Source organism: Oryx dammah, unplaced genomic scaffold, assembly GCF_014754425.2.
Source record: "Oryx dammah isolate SB20612 unplaced genomic scaffold, SCBI_Odam_1.1 HiC_scaffold_29, whole genome shotgun sequence".
Classification (NCBI taxonomy): domain Eukaryota; kingdom Metazoa; phylum Chordata; class Mammalia; order Artiodactyla; family Bovidae; genus Oryx; species Oryx dammah.
The window spans coordinates 87,811,035-87,823,510 of NW_024070213.1; the positions used below are offsets into that span (position 1 = coordinate 87,811,035).

The following is a 12,476-nucleotide window of genomic DNA, read 5'->3' on the forward strand; positions in this document are numbered from 1 at the left end:
TGAAGCTTCACACTGAGTTGTCATGTTAAGGATAAATTAGAGATAAGGAGGGTTAATCAGTAACTGATATGGTAATTGATTAACCATTCAAAAAAGAATTTTTAGACCCTTGTCACCTGTTTGACATGTAAGTAGTTAATCTTTTTGCCTAGAGTCATTCAGTATTAAATTTCCAAAAGGATGATTTCCTAAACTTAGAAACAATGAGAGAAATTAGAAAAGAACCTGTCACTAGATAGATCTTGGATTTTAAATTATTAATTATGTGTCAGAAGTAACAAATTGAATGGAAAATTGCAGAAAGGAAGAATATTTGCAATATTAGGAAAAAATTTCAAGTGTATGAGCCAGAAACTGCCTGGATTTGGATTCTAGCATTTTTATTTACTAGCTCTGTGACCTGGGATAAGTTACTTAATCTCTTTTTGTGTTTGCCACAGTTTTCTCATCTATTAAATGGAATAATGCATGGGTGCTGTGTCACTTTGGTCCTGTCCAGCTCTTTGCCACTCTATGGATGGTAGCCTGCCAGGCTCCTCTGTCCATGGGATTCTACAGGAAACAATGCTGGAGTGGGTAGCCATTCCCTTCTTGAGGGGATCTTCTGTCTCCTGCATTGGCAGGCACATTCTTTACCTCTAGTGCCACCTGGGAAGCCCAAATGGGATAATTTGTTGTTGTTGTTTAGTTGCTCAGTTGTGGCTGACTCTTTGCTACCCCATTGACAGCAAGCAGCATGCCAGGCTTCCCTGTCCTTCACCATCTCCCAGAGCTTGCTCAGATTCATGTCCTTTGAGTTTGTGATGCCATCAACCATCTTGTCCTCTGTCGTCCCCTTCTCCTCCTGGTATCAGTCTTTCCCAGCATCAGAGTCTTTTCCAATGAGTCGGCTCTTTGCATCAGCTGGCCACAGTATTGAAACTTCAGCTTCAGCATCAGTCCTGCCAATGAATATTCAGGACTGATTTCCCTTAGGATTGACTGGTTTGATCTTGCATTCTAAGGGACTCTCAAGAGTCTTCTCCAAGACCACAGTTCAAAAACATCAATTCTTTGGTGCTCAGCTTTCTTTATGGTCCGTACATGACTACTGGAAAACAATAGCTTTGACTGTATGGACCTTTGTTGGCAAAGTAATGCCTCTGCTTTTTAATATGTTGTCTAGGTTTGTCACAGTTTTTCTTCCAAGGAGCAAATGCCTTTTAATTTCATGGCTGCAATAACCATCCACAGTAATTTTGGAGCCCGCAAAAATAAAATCTGTCACTGTTTCCATTGTTTCTCCATCTATTTGCCATGAAGTGATGGAACCAGATGCTTTGATCTTCGTCTTTTGAATGTTGAATTTTAAGCCAGCTTTTGCTCTCTCTTCTTTCATCTTCATCAGGAGGCTCTTTAGTTCCTCTTCACTTTCTTCCATGAGGGTGATGCCATCTGCATATCTGAAGTTGTTGATATTTCTTCTGGCCATCTTGATTCAGCTTGTGCTTCATCCAGCCAGACGTTTTGCATAATGTACTCTGCATATAAGTTAAATAGTCAGGGTGACATTATATAGCCTTGATGTACTCCTTTTCCAATTTTGAACCAATCCATTGTTCCATGTCCAGTTCTAACTGTTGCTTCTTATCCTGCAGACAGGTTTCTCAAAAGGCAGGTAAGGTGGTCTGGAATTCCCACCTCTATAAGAATTTTGCAGTTTATTGTGATCCACACAGTCAAAGGCTTTAGTGTAGTCATTGAAGCAGAAGTAGATGTTTTTCTTGAATTCTCTTTCTTTTTCTATGATCCAGTGAATGTTGGCAATTTGATTTCTGGTTTCTTTGCCTTTTCTAAATCCAACTCTTATATCTGGAATTTTCTCAGTTCACATATTGTTGAAGCCTAGCTTGAAGGATTTTGAGCATTCCTTTCTAGCATGTAAAATGAGTGCAGTTATGCAGTGGTTTGAACATTTTTTGGCATTGCCGTTCTTTGGGATTGGAATGGAAAGTGACCTCTTGCAGTCATGTGGTCATTGCTGAGTTTTCAAATTTGCTGGGATATTGAGTGCAGCACTTTGGCAGCATCTTTTAGGATTTGAAATAGTTCAACTGGAATTCCATCACCTCCACTAGCTTTATTCATAGTGATGCTTCCTAAGGCTCATACTTCACACTCCAGGATGTCTGGTTCTAGGTGAGTGATCACATCATCAGGGTTATCTGGGTCATTAAGATCTTTTTTGTATAGTTCTGTATATTCTTGCCACCTCTTAATATCTTCTGCTTTTATTAAGTCCATACCATTTCTGTCCTTTATTGTGCCCATCTTTGTAGGAAATGTTCCCTTGGTATCTCTGATTTTCTTTAAGAGATCTCTAGTCTTCCCTATTCTATTGTTTTCCTCTACTTCTTTTCATTGTTCACTTAGGAAGGCTTTCTTATCTCTCTTTGCTATTCTTTGAAACCCTGCATTCAGAGTTCCAAATGGGATAGTAGTAACGAATGAAATTGTGAGAATTGAGTTATTATATAAAGAGCTTTGAGCAATACTTGGTACATTAGCCATTGTTATTATTTCTGTAGTTATTACAACTCATCCTGCATACATAGAGTGCTTATACAGATGAAAAACAGCAGATAAAAGAAAGAAAGCAACACACTATTCATTTTAAAAAAAAAGTAAAGGAAGTACAGATGACTAAATTAGCCAGAGAGGGTTGATCTTGGCAGTGGTCTCTAAAATTCAAATTAAATTGAGGAGATTTGGATGGTGACCTGAAAGACTGCTGTCAGGTAGAATAAATTTTGATTCGTTTATATCCAGACATCTTATACTTGGGAAAGTAAATCTATGAATATTATTCTTTGTAAAGAATGATAAAAGGATAAAAAATAATAGATTATATTAAGATTTAACTAAGTTCATTATACTATTTGAAGGAATGGGAAATATCTGAAGAGTATTGATAGGTTTTTGAAGTTAGAAATCATTGGGTGTCAGTCTAATAAAATCTGTCACTTCTTCCACTTTTTCTCCATCTGTTTGCCATGAAGTGGTGGGACTGGATGCCATTATCTTCATTTTTCGAATGTTGAATTTTAAGCCAGCTTTTTCACTCTCCTCTTTCACCTTTATCAACAGGATCTTTAGTTCCTCTTTACTTTCTTCCAGTAGAGTGGTATCATCTGCATATCTGAGGTTGTTTATAATTCTCCTGGCAATTTCTATTCAAAGGCTTTAGCGTAGTCAATGAAGCAAAAGTAGATGTTTTTCTGGAATTCCCTTGCTTTCTGTATGATCCAGTGTATGTTGTCAGTTTGATGGGGTTCCTCTTCCTTTTCTAAGTCCAGCTTGTACATCTGGAAGTTCTCAGTTCATATATGCTAAAGCCTAGGTTAAAGGATTTTGAGTATAACCTTACTAGCATGCGAAATGAGCACAATTGTATGGTAGTTTGTACATACTTTGACACTGACCTTCTTTGAGGTTGGAATGAAAACTGACCTTTTCCAGTCCTGTAGCCAGCACTGAGTTTTCCAAATTTGTTGACTTATGGAGTGCAGCACTTTAGCAGCAGCATCTTTTAGGATTTGAAATAGCTCAGCTTGAATTCCAGCACCTTCACTAGCCTTATTTGTAGTAATGCTTCCTAAGGCCCACTTGACTTCACATCCCAGGATATCGGACTCTAGGTGAGTGACCAGACCATTGTGGTTATTATCTTCATTAAGACCTTTGTTGTATAGTTCTGTGTATTCTTGTCACCTCTTCTTAATCTCTCTGACTTCTGTTAGATCCTTACCATTTCTGTCCTTTATCGTGCCCATCCTTTCATGAAATGTTCTTTTATATCTCCAGTTTTCTTGAAGAGACCTCTAGTCTTTCCCATTCTATTATTTTCCTCTACTTCTTTGCACTGTTAACTTAAGGCCTTCTTATCTCTCCTTTCTATTCTCTGAAACTGTTCAGTTGGGTAAGTTTCCCTTTCTCTCTTGATTTTTGCTTCTATTCTTGGGCTCCAAAATCACTGCAGATGGTGACTTCAGCCATGAAATTAAAAGATGTTTACTCCTTGGAAGAAAAGTTATGACCAACCTAGACAGCATATTAAAAAGCAGAGACATTACTTTGCCAACAAAGGCCTGTCTAGTCAAAGCTATGGTTTTTCCAGTAGTCATGTATGGATGTGAGAGTTGGAATTATAAACAAAGCTGAGCACAGAAGAATTGATGCTTTCGAACTGTGGTGTTGGACAAGACTCTTGAGAGTCCCTTGGACAGCACGGAGATCCAACCAGTCCATCTAAAGGAAATCAGTCTTGAATATTCATTGGAAGGACTGACGCTGAAGCTGAAACTCTAATACTTTGGCCACCTGCTGCAAAGAACTGACTCATTTGAAAAGACCCTGATGCTGGGAAGGATTGAGGGTGGGAGAAGAAGGAGATGACAGAGGATGAGATGGTTGGATGGCATCACTGACTCAATGGACATGAGTTTGAGTAAACTCCAGGAGTTGGTGATGGACAGGGAGGCCTGGCACACTGTAGTCCATGGTGTTGCAAAGAGTTGGATATTACTGAGCGACTGAACTAAACTGAACTTCCCTCATCTATGTATAAAGCCTCCTCAGACAGCCATTTTGCTTTCTTGTATTTCTTTTTCTTGGGGCTGGTTTTGGTTACTGCCTCCTGTACAGTGTACAAACCTCTGTCCATATTTCTTCAGGCATTCTTGTCTCCCAGATCTAATCCCTTGAAACCATTTGTCACTTCTACTGTATGATCATAAAGTATTTGATTTATGTCCTACCTGAATGGCCTAGTGGTTTTCTGTACTTTTCAAAATTTAAGCCTGATTTTTGCAATAGGGAGCTGATGATCTGAGTCAGTCAGGTCCAGGTCTTGTTTTTGCTGACTGTATACATTTGCTCTATCTTTGGCTGCAAAGAATATAATCAGTCTGATTTTGATACTGACCATTTGGTAATGTTCATGTGTAGTTGTCTCTTAGGTTGTTGGGAAAGGGTGTTTGCTATGACCAGCTCGTTCTCTTGACAAAACTCTTTGTTTGCCTTGCCCTGCTTCATTTTGGGCTCCAAGGCCAAACTTGCCTGGAGAAATGCATGAAAATAATTAGCACCTAGAAAATGCTAATCTAGGACTTTCCCCTTCCTCCCACCCCTCCCTCCCCTCTCCCATTTTATTAGATAATGATAGGACTTCAGAGATTTTTCTTTAAGGAAGATTTAGCTTGCCATTAGGATGTAAATAATTTTTCAGTTTTGCTGATTATAAAATAAGTTTCCTTCCCTAAATCACCCACACAGTTTACACTACGACCGTGCATATTCTTAAGAGCATAATCCTACTCAACAGAAAAATGTGCAGAAGATATAAACAGTTACTAAGTAAAGAAATAGAAAGGACCAAAAGACATGAAGAGGAAAAACTGCCTGTTACTGATATATTTTTAGGGCTAACTGAAGTTTTTCATTTTTAGGAAGTAAAAGCTTTGTTTAAAAATGAAAACTGCCCCAAGGTGATAAGCTGTGAGTTTGCGCACAATAGCAACTGGTATATCACTTTCCAGTCAGACACAGATGCACAACAGGTGAGAAGAAAGCTTTTCTTTTGATTTGAACTGCTGGTGGAAAAAGAGATAGTGTGTATTTTAATTGAGAAAAATATGTGCTTACAGTAATGTTTATCAAGACTTTGGAGAACTTTGTTCACTTTTTTGGTTTTGCTTTCTCATTGATTTCCTTTTTGATGATCTTCCTAAAGTTTTGTTTCATCATAAGAACCATTTCCTATCAATAAAAAATTAGCACACAGTTTTCAAATTAACATGTACTCAGTAGTTAGTATTTCTGTTACATAGTAGGCCGCAATATATATAACTTCTGATTCTTGGAATTTTGACATAATGATATTAACTCTTAATTGCTACCATGTTTTATATAAAGATAAGTAAAATTACTTTGAAACAAAAATTTATATAATAACATTTTTAAGTCACTCACAGATTTGTCTTAATTCTTCATCTTAGAAGGCTCTCTGAACCTATTTTAAAATTGATATGTAGTGATATTTTGGGTCTTTTCTGAATTTTGTGCATTTTATCTGTAGTGATCCATAGTAGTCATTACATAATAAATGTTAACTGTAGCCGAGGTCTTACATTTCTGCTTTTTCATTTCTTATCATCTGCGTAATGGGGTCACCTTCAGAATTTTTTATAGTTTAGAGATAGTTGGTAATATTAAACCTCTCAATAGAATAATGATTGCTTTAATGAAATATTTGAATGCTAATGAAAGTTCCTTTCTGCTTTGTAACAGGCTTTTAAATACTTAAGAGAAGAAGTTAAGACATTTCAGGGCAAGCCAATCATGGTAAGAAACATTTTTTTAAGTAGTCTAGTTTCAGACAAGAAAGTTTTTGTTGTCTGTTAACAAAGATGAATAACATTTTATAAATCACATAATGAGTTTAAAGAAATTTCTGACTCATGAAATGCTATTTCAGAAAATTAGTTGATAACTAATAACTTCAGCAATAACTTCTGAAAGTATAACTTCAGACAGCATGGAGTTTTAGTTAGATGCTGATTGACAATGTGTAAGATAATTGCAGATCTCAAAAGTCAGGAGCAGGAATGAGTTTTTAACAACGAAGGTGGGAAACATTCCCCATTTCCAATCTCATTTCAGTTAACTGCATCTATGCTAATACTCAGCTATTTGAGAGACCTGGAAATTGTCATTGATGATACTTGGCTCACTGTTTACATGTCTAATCTGTTCACTTGAAAATCCACTTCAAAACTTCTTTCAGTCATTATTGCTATTGTTTATGCTTTTGAGAGATTAGAATAGCCTTTTAACTATGGTGCCTTCAGCTTTCCCCTCCTTAAAGCCCATCCTCCACATTATTACCAAACCTTCCCTGGTGGCTCAGATGGTAAAAGCATCTGCTTACAATGCGGGAGACCTGGGTTCAATCCCTAGGTTGGGAAGATCCACTGGAGAAGGAAATGGCAACCCACTCCAGTATTCTTGCCTGGAAAATCCCATGGACAGAGGAGCCTGGCAGGTAGTCCACGGGGTCGCAAAGAGTTGGACTAAGCGACTTCACTTCACTTGACCATCTAAGATAGAATCCTAAACATGCACTTACTTTGACAAGCTTCACATTCCCTGGGCAATATATAATTATTGTTTGTAAATGTGGTGTGTTGTTCTTACTGTTACTGAGTTCTTAACTGTATATCAGTGTCTATTCTAAGCATGATGTGTGTATAGTCTCATTTAATTTTTACAAGAACCTAGTAAGGTGGGTACTCTCCTTTTTACTGGTAAAGAAAGTGAGGCACGAGAGTCACATACCCAGTTCCACATAACTAGTAAGTGAAAGAACCAGAGTGAGAGAAGCTTACACTTATTAAGAGGTTGCATCTCACTTACTGTTCTAAGAACATGACATATTTAAATCTCACTACTACTGTATTATTACTTTCCGTGATGGTATTTTCATATTACGAATGAAGGTATCTGCCAGTTATCATTCTAGTTCCTCTACCTGTAATACTCTTCTCCTTATTTCCTTTCCCTGCTTGAGGCTATTAGGATATTCCCAGAGGTCTTCTAACAACTTCAAAGTTTTATATGTCAGATTTAGGTCTTTGATACATCTGGAATTAACTTCATATATAGTATAAGACAGGGGTCTAATTTCATTTTCCCTTCATTTATAGAAAGGCAGTTGTGTTAGCACTTATTAAGTGCTCTATCCTTCCACAAGTTGTGTGTAATGTTGTATCTATCCTATATATCTCTAGTTGTTTTAATTACCATAGATTTCTAATATCCTTTTCTCCTTGTACAAAGTCTTCCTTCTTGTGCTTTTTTAGAATTATCTTGAGTATTACTTTTCCATATGAATTTTAGAATGTTTGTCTAATAGTAACAAACAACCAGCAAAAACCTTATTGGAATTAATGGGATTATATTTAATTATTTGATTAAATTGGGGACATTTGGCAGTTTTACCCTGAATTATTCATTATTGTGGTAACTTTATTATGATATATTTTCTCTATTCAAGTCTGTTGTATTTCTTATTTCCTTAAAGTAATTTTTACTGCTTTTTTCCCTCTCCTTGGTAACTTAGTGATTTTTTTCCAAAAAAGTTTTCATTTGTAGCAGCCTTGCTGAACTCCTTAGATCTAGTAGTTTGTCGGGCCTTTTGGATTACTTGCTTGATAGATCTTACCAATAAATAATCACTATTTTGATTATTCTGTATACCTCCTGTATCTTATAGCTTATTGATTTTGCTGAGATGTCAGGTTTAGTGGTAGATTTGTCCCTTCATTCCTTCCTTTCTTTCACTATAGTTTTCTTCTTTTTCTGCCATTTTGGTTTTCATCTATAGTTCTTTTGATTATCCATCACATAGTCCATGGGGTTGCAAAGAGTCAGACATGACTGAGTGACGGAACAACAACAAAGCAGTTTTCTTGTGGAGATTCACATTAATTTTTATATCATTCATTAAAACCAGATGATCTTACACCCAGAAAGACACATGCAGGAGCAAGAAGTTGTATGTTCCAGGCCTTGATGCTATTTTCAGCCATCCATCCTTTGATCTGGGCATGTCATTTACCCCTAAGGTTTTGGTTTGTTTCTTTGAAGTGCGCATGCTTTTCATTTCTGAAGTTCTCTGGTTCAAAAGCAGTAATCTTGGAGGACAAAGGGATTCAGTGAACAACGCTTACCCTCCTGTGCTATGGATAATTTCATTAAGAGGCAGTACTTCCTGTTTTAATTGCATTTTTATGACAGAATATTTTTTATTTGGATTTCATATAAATTGTATATATTATAGAATATATGTATATAGTATGTATGTTTACTTCTATGTATATTTCTGTTGTATATTTACTGTTTCAGAATTTTTAACTGTGAAAGGTAATACCTGTATGTGGTAAGAAGGTCAAGTGACTCATAGTAAATTAATTAAATCTCCCTCTCAGATTCCTCCAGTCATTTTCCCTATAGGTAATATGAGAGAGTAATTTTTTCTGCATGCATTTAGAAATCTTTTTTGTGTCTATCTTTATGGGAATAGAAATGTACAGTGTATACACTTCTGTTGTTTTCTCATAGTAGATCTTCAGGATCTTTTCATTCACCATTGTTTCTGTTATATATACAATATTGTTTGCGTGTATCATGATTTAATCATTTATCTCCATGGAAAAACATTAAGTTGTTGCTCTGTTTACAGATAATTTGTAATGTATGCTTTCTTTAAATTTTTTTAAATTATTGTGGTAAAATATGCATACATGCAATTTGCCATTTTTAAGTGTACACCTCAGTGGCATTTAGTACATTCACATCGCTGTACAATCGCTACTGCTATTTTTCAGAACGAAAACTCTGAAACAAAGTTCCCAAACATCCCAGCCTCCCAAATGAAAATGCTGTACCCATGAAACAATAACTTCCCATTCTTCCCAGCTGCTGGTAACTTCCCTTCTAGTCTCTGTATTTCTGAGTTTACCTAGTTTAGATGACACATACAAATGGAATTATGTGATATTTGTTCTTTTGTGTCTGGCTTATTTCACTTAGGATAATGTTTTCAGGCTTCCTCTATATGGAGCATATATCAGAACTTCATTACTTTTTTTCGTGTTTTATAATCCATTTCTCTTTAAGATTTTTTTTCAAAAAATTTTTGTTGAAGGATAATTGCTTTACAATACTCTGTTGGTTTCTGCCATACAGCAACATGAATCAGCCATAGGTATAGAACTTCATTACTTTTTATTTGATGAATAATATTCTGCTGTATAAATATCACATTTCTTGTATCCATTATCTATTGAAAGATGCTTGGGTTGCTTCCATCTTTGGATTATTGTAGACAGTGCTGCACAACTATCTGTTTGAGTTCCCATATGTACTGGGACTTACTGGGTAACATGATAATTATATGTTTAACATATTGAGGAGGGCATAAGTGTTTTCCAAAGAAATTGTATCCTTTTACATTTCCACCAGCAATAGAGGAGGATTCAAATTTTTCTACATCCTTGCCAACACTTATTTTTGCTTTTTTGATAAAGCCAATGGGTAAAAGTGGAATCTTACTATGGTTTTGGGTTTCATTTTCCTAGTGACACAAGATATTGGGCATCTTTTCATGGACTTCTTTGACATTTTTATGTCATTTTTGAAGAAATATGTATTCAGGTCCTTTGACCATTTTTAATTTTATTTTTTAAAACTATTTTTAGATTTATGACTTTTGGGTCTTGATTGCAGCACGTGTGATCTTTGTGGCACTACGTGGACTTCTCTCTAGCTGTGGTGTGAGGGCTCAGTAGTTGTGGTGTGCAGGCTTAGTTGCCTGGCAGCGTGTGGGATCTTAGCTTTCCATTCAGGGATGGAAGCTGCATCTCCTGCATTGGAAGGCAGATTCTTAACCAGTAGACCACCAGGGAGGTCCCTGACCATGTTTTATATTGGGTTATTTTTGTTGTTGATTTGTACCAGATCTTTGTATATTCTGAATATTAACCTCTTGTCAGATATATGATCTGCAAGTATTTTTTCCCATTTTGTAGTTTACCTTTTGACTCTCTTGAAGTGTCCTTTGAGACACAAAAGTTTTTAATGTGCTTTTGGTGCCATGCATCAAAAATCATTGCCAAATCCAAGATCATGAAATGTTAACCCTATGTTTTCTAACAAGGGTTTTTATAATTTAGCCTTTTCTATTTATTTCTTTAAAATTTATTGATTTTTATTTTTGGCTGCACTGGGTCTTAGTTGCTGCATGTAGGCTTTCACTGTCGTGAATGGGGACTACTCTAGTTGCAGTACTTAGTCTTCTCATTACAGTGGCTTCTCTTGTTCAGAACACAGAATCTAGCGTGTTGGCTTCAGCAGTTGGGGCACGCAGGCTGTAGAGCACAGGCTCAGTGGTTGTTGCACATGGGCTTAGTTGCCCTGCACATGTGGAATCTTCCCAGACGGAAGACTGAACCTGTGTCCCCAGCAACTGGCAGGTGGATTCCTAACCACTGGACCAACAGGGAAGTCTCTAGAACTTTTAAAATTGGAGTCAGTCCTCTCAAGCTTTGCCACCACTTTAACAACTAAGTTTATATAATATTTAAATCCTTTCTTATTGTTTCAACAGTCTTGAACCATCTTCATCAAAAGTAGATTCCATCTCAAGAAACCACTTTCTTTCTTCATCCATAAGAAGCAGCTCCTTATTTGTTCAAGTTTTATCATGAAATTGGAGCAGTCCAGTTCCATCTTCAGCTCTATTTCTAATTCTAGTTCTCTTGCTGTTTCTACCACATCCACAGTTAACTTCTTCCAGTAAACTTGAGTCTTGAACTGGTCAGTTATCCATGAAAGTTGGAATTAACTTATTCTAAACTCCTGTTCATGTTGGTATTTTGCCTTCTTTCGATGAATAATCTTAATGGCATCTAGAATGGTGAATCCTTTCTAGAACATTTTTAATTGATTTTGCCCGTCTCCTTCAAAGAAATCATTATATCTGGCAACTACTCTATAACCTTATGAAATGTTTAGTAAGACTTATATAATTAAGTCTTGAAAGCCAAAATTTCTCCTTGATCCATGGGCTACAGAATGGATGTTGTGTTAGCAGCCATGAAAACAACATAAACTCCATCATATATCTTCCTTAGAGCTCTTGGGTGACCAGTTGCATTGTCAGTGGGTAGTGATATTTTGGAAGGAATCTTTTACTGAGCAGTTGATCTCAGCAGTAAGCCTAAAATATTTAGTAAACCATGTTGTTAACAGTTGTGCTATCTTCTAAGCTTTGTTGTTTCATTGATAGAACATAGGCATAGTTTGGTTCAGTCACTCAGTCGTGTCCACCTCTTTGTGACCTGATGGACTGCAGCACACCAGGCTTCCATATCCATCACCAACTCCTGGAGCCTCTTCAAACTCATGTCCATCACGTCAGTGATGCCATCCAGCCATCTCATCTTATGTCATCCCCTTGTCCTCCCACCTCCAGTCTTTCCCAGCATCAGGGTCTTTTCAAATGAATCATTTCTTTGCATTAGGTGGCCATAGTTTTGGAGTTTCAGCTTCAGCATCAGTCCTTCCAATGAGTATTCAGGACTGATTTCCTTTAGGATGGACTGGTTGGATCTCCTTGCTGTCCAAGGAACTCTGAAGAGTCTTCTCCAACACCACAGTTCAAAAGCATCAATTCTTCTGTGCTCAGCTTTCTATATAGTCCCAATTCTCACATCCATACATGACTACTGGAAAAACCATAGCTTTGACTAGACAGGCCTTTTTGGCTAAGGTGTATATGTTAATCTGTATATATGTTTAAATGTGTATACGTTAATCCCAAGCTCTGCTTTTAAATGTGTCTCTGTTTTTAAATATGCTGTCTAGGTTGGTCATAG

General features: G+C 36.7%; 1 protein-coding gene across 4 annotated transcripts in view; it reads left to right on the forward strand.

The window, feature by feature from the left end:
* The window catches only part of LARP4 (La ribonucleoprotein 4), a 70,013-nt gene that overhangs the window by 35,467 nt on the left and 22,070 nt on the right, over positions 1-12,476 (forward strand). For all 4 annotated transcript variants that reach the window (XM_040234053.1, XM_040234052.1, XM_040234055.1 and 1 more), the window contains 2 exons: positions 5,487-5,597; positions 6,328-6,381. In XM_040234053.1, coding sequence (XP_040089987.1) covers positions 5,487-5,597; positions 6,328-6,381 — 165 coding nt within the window. The remainder of the gene's footprint in view (positions 1-5,486; positions 5,598-6,327; positions 6,382-12,476) is intronic.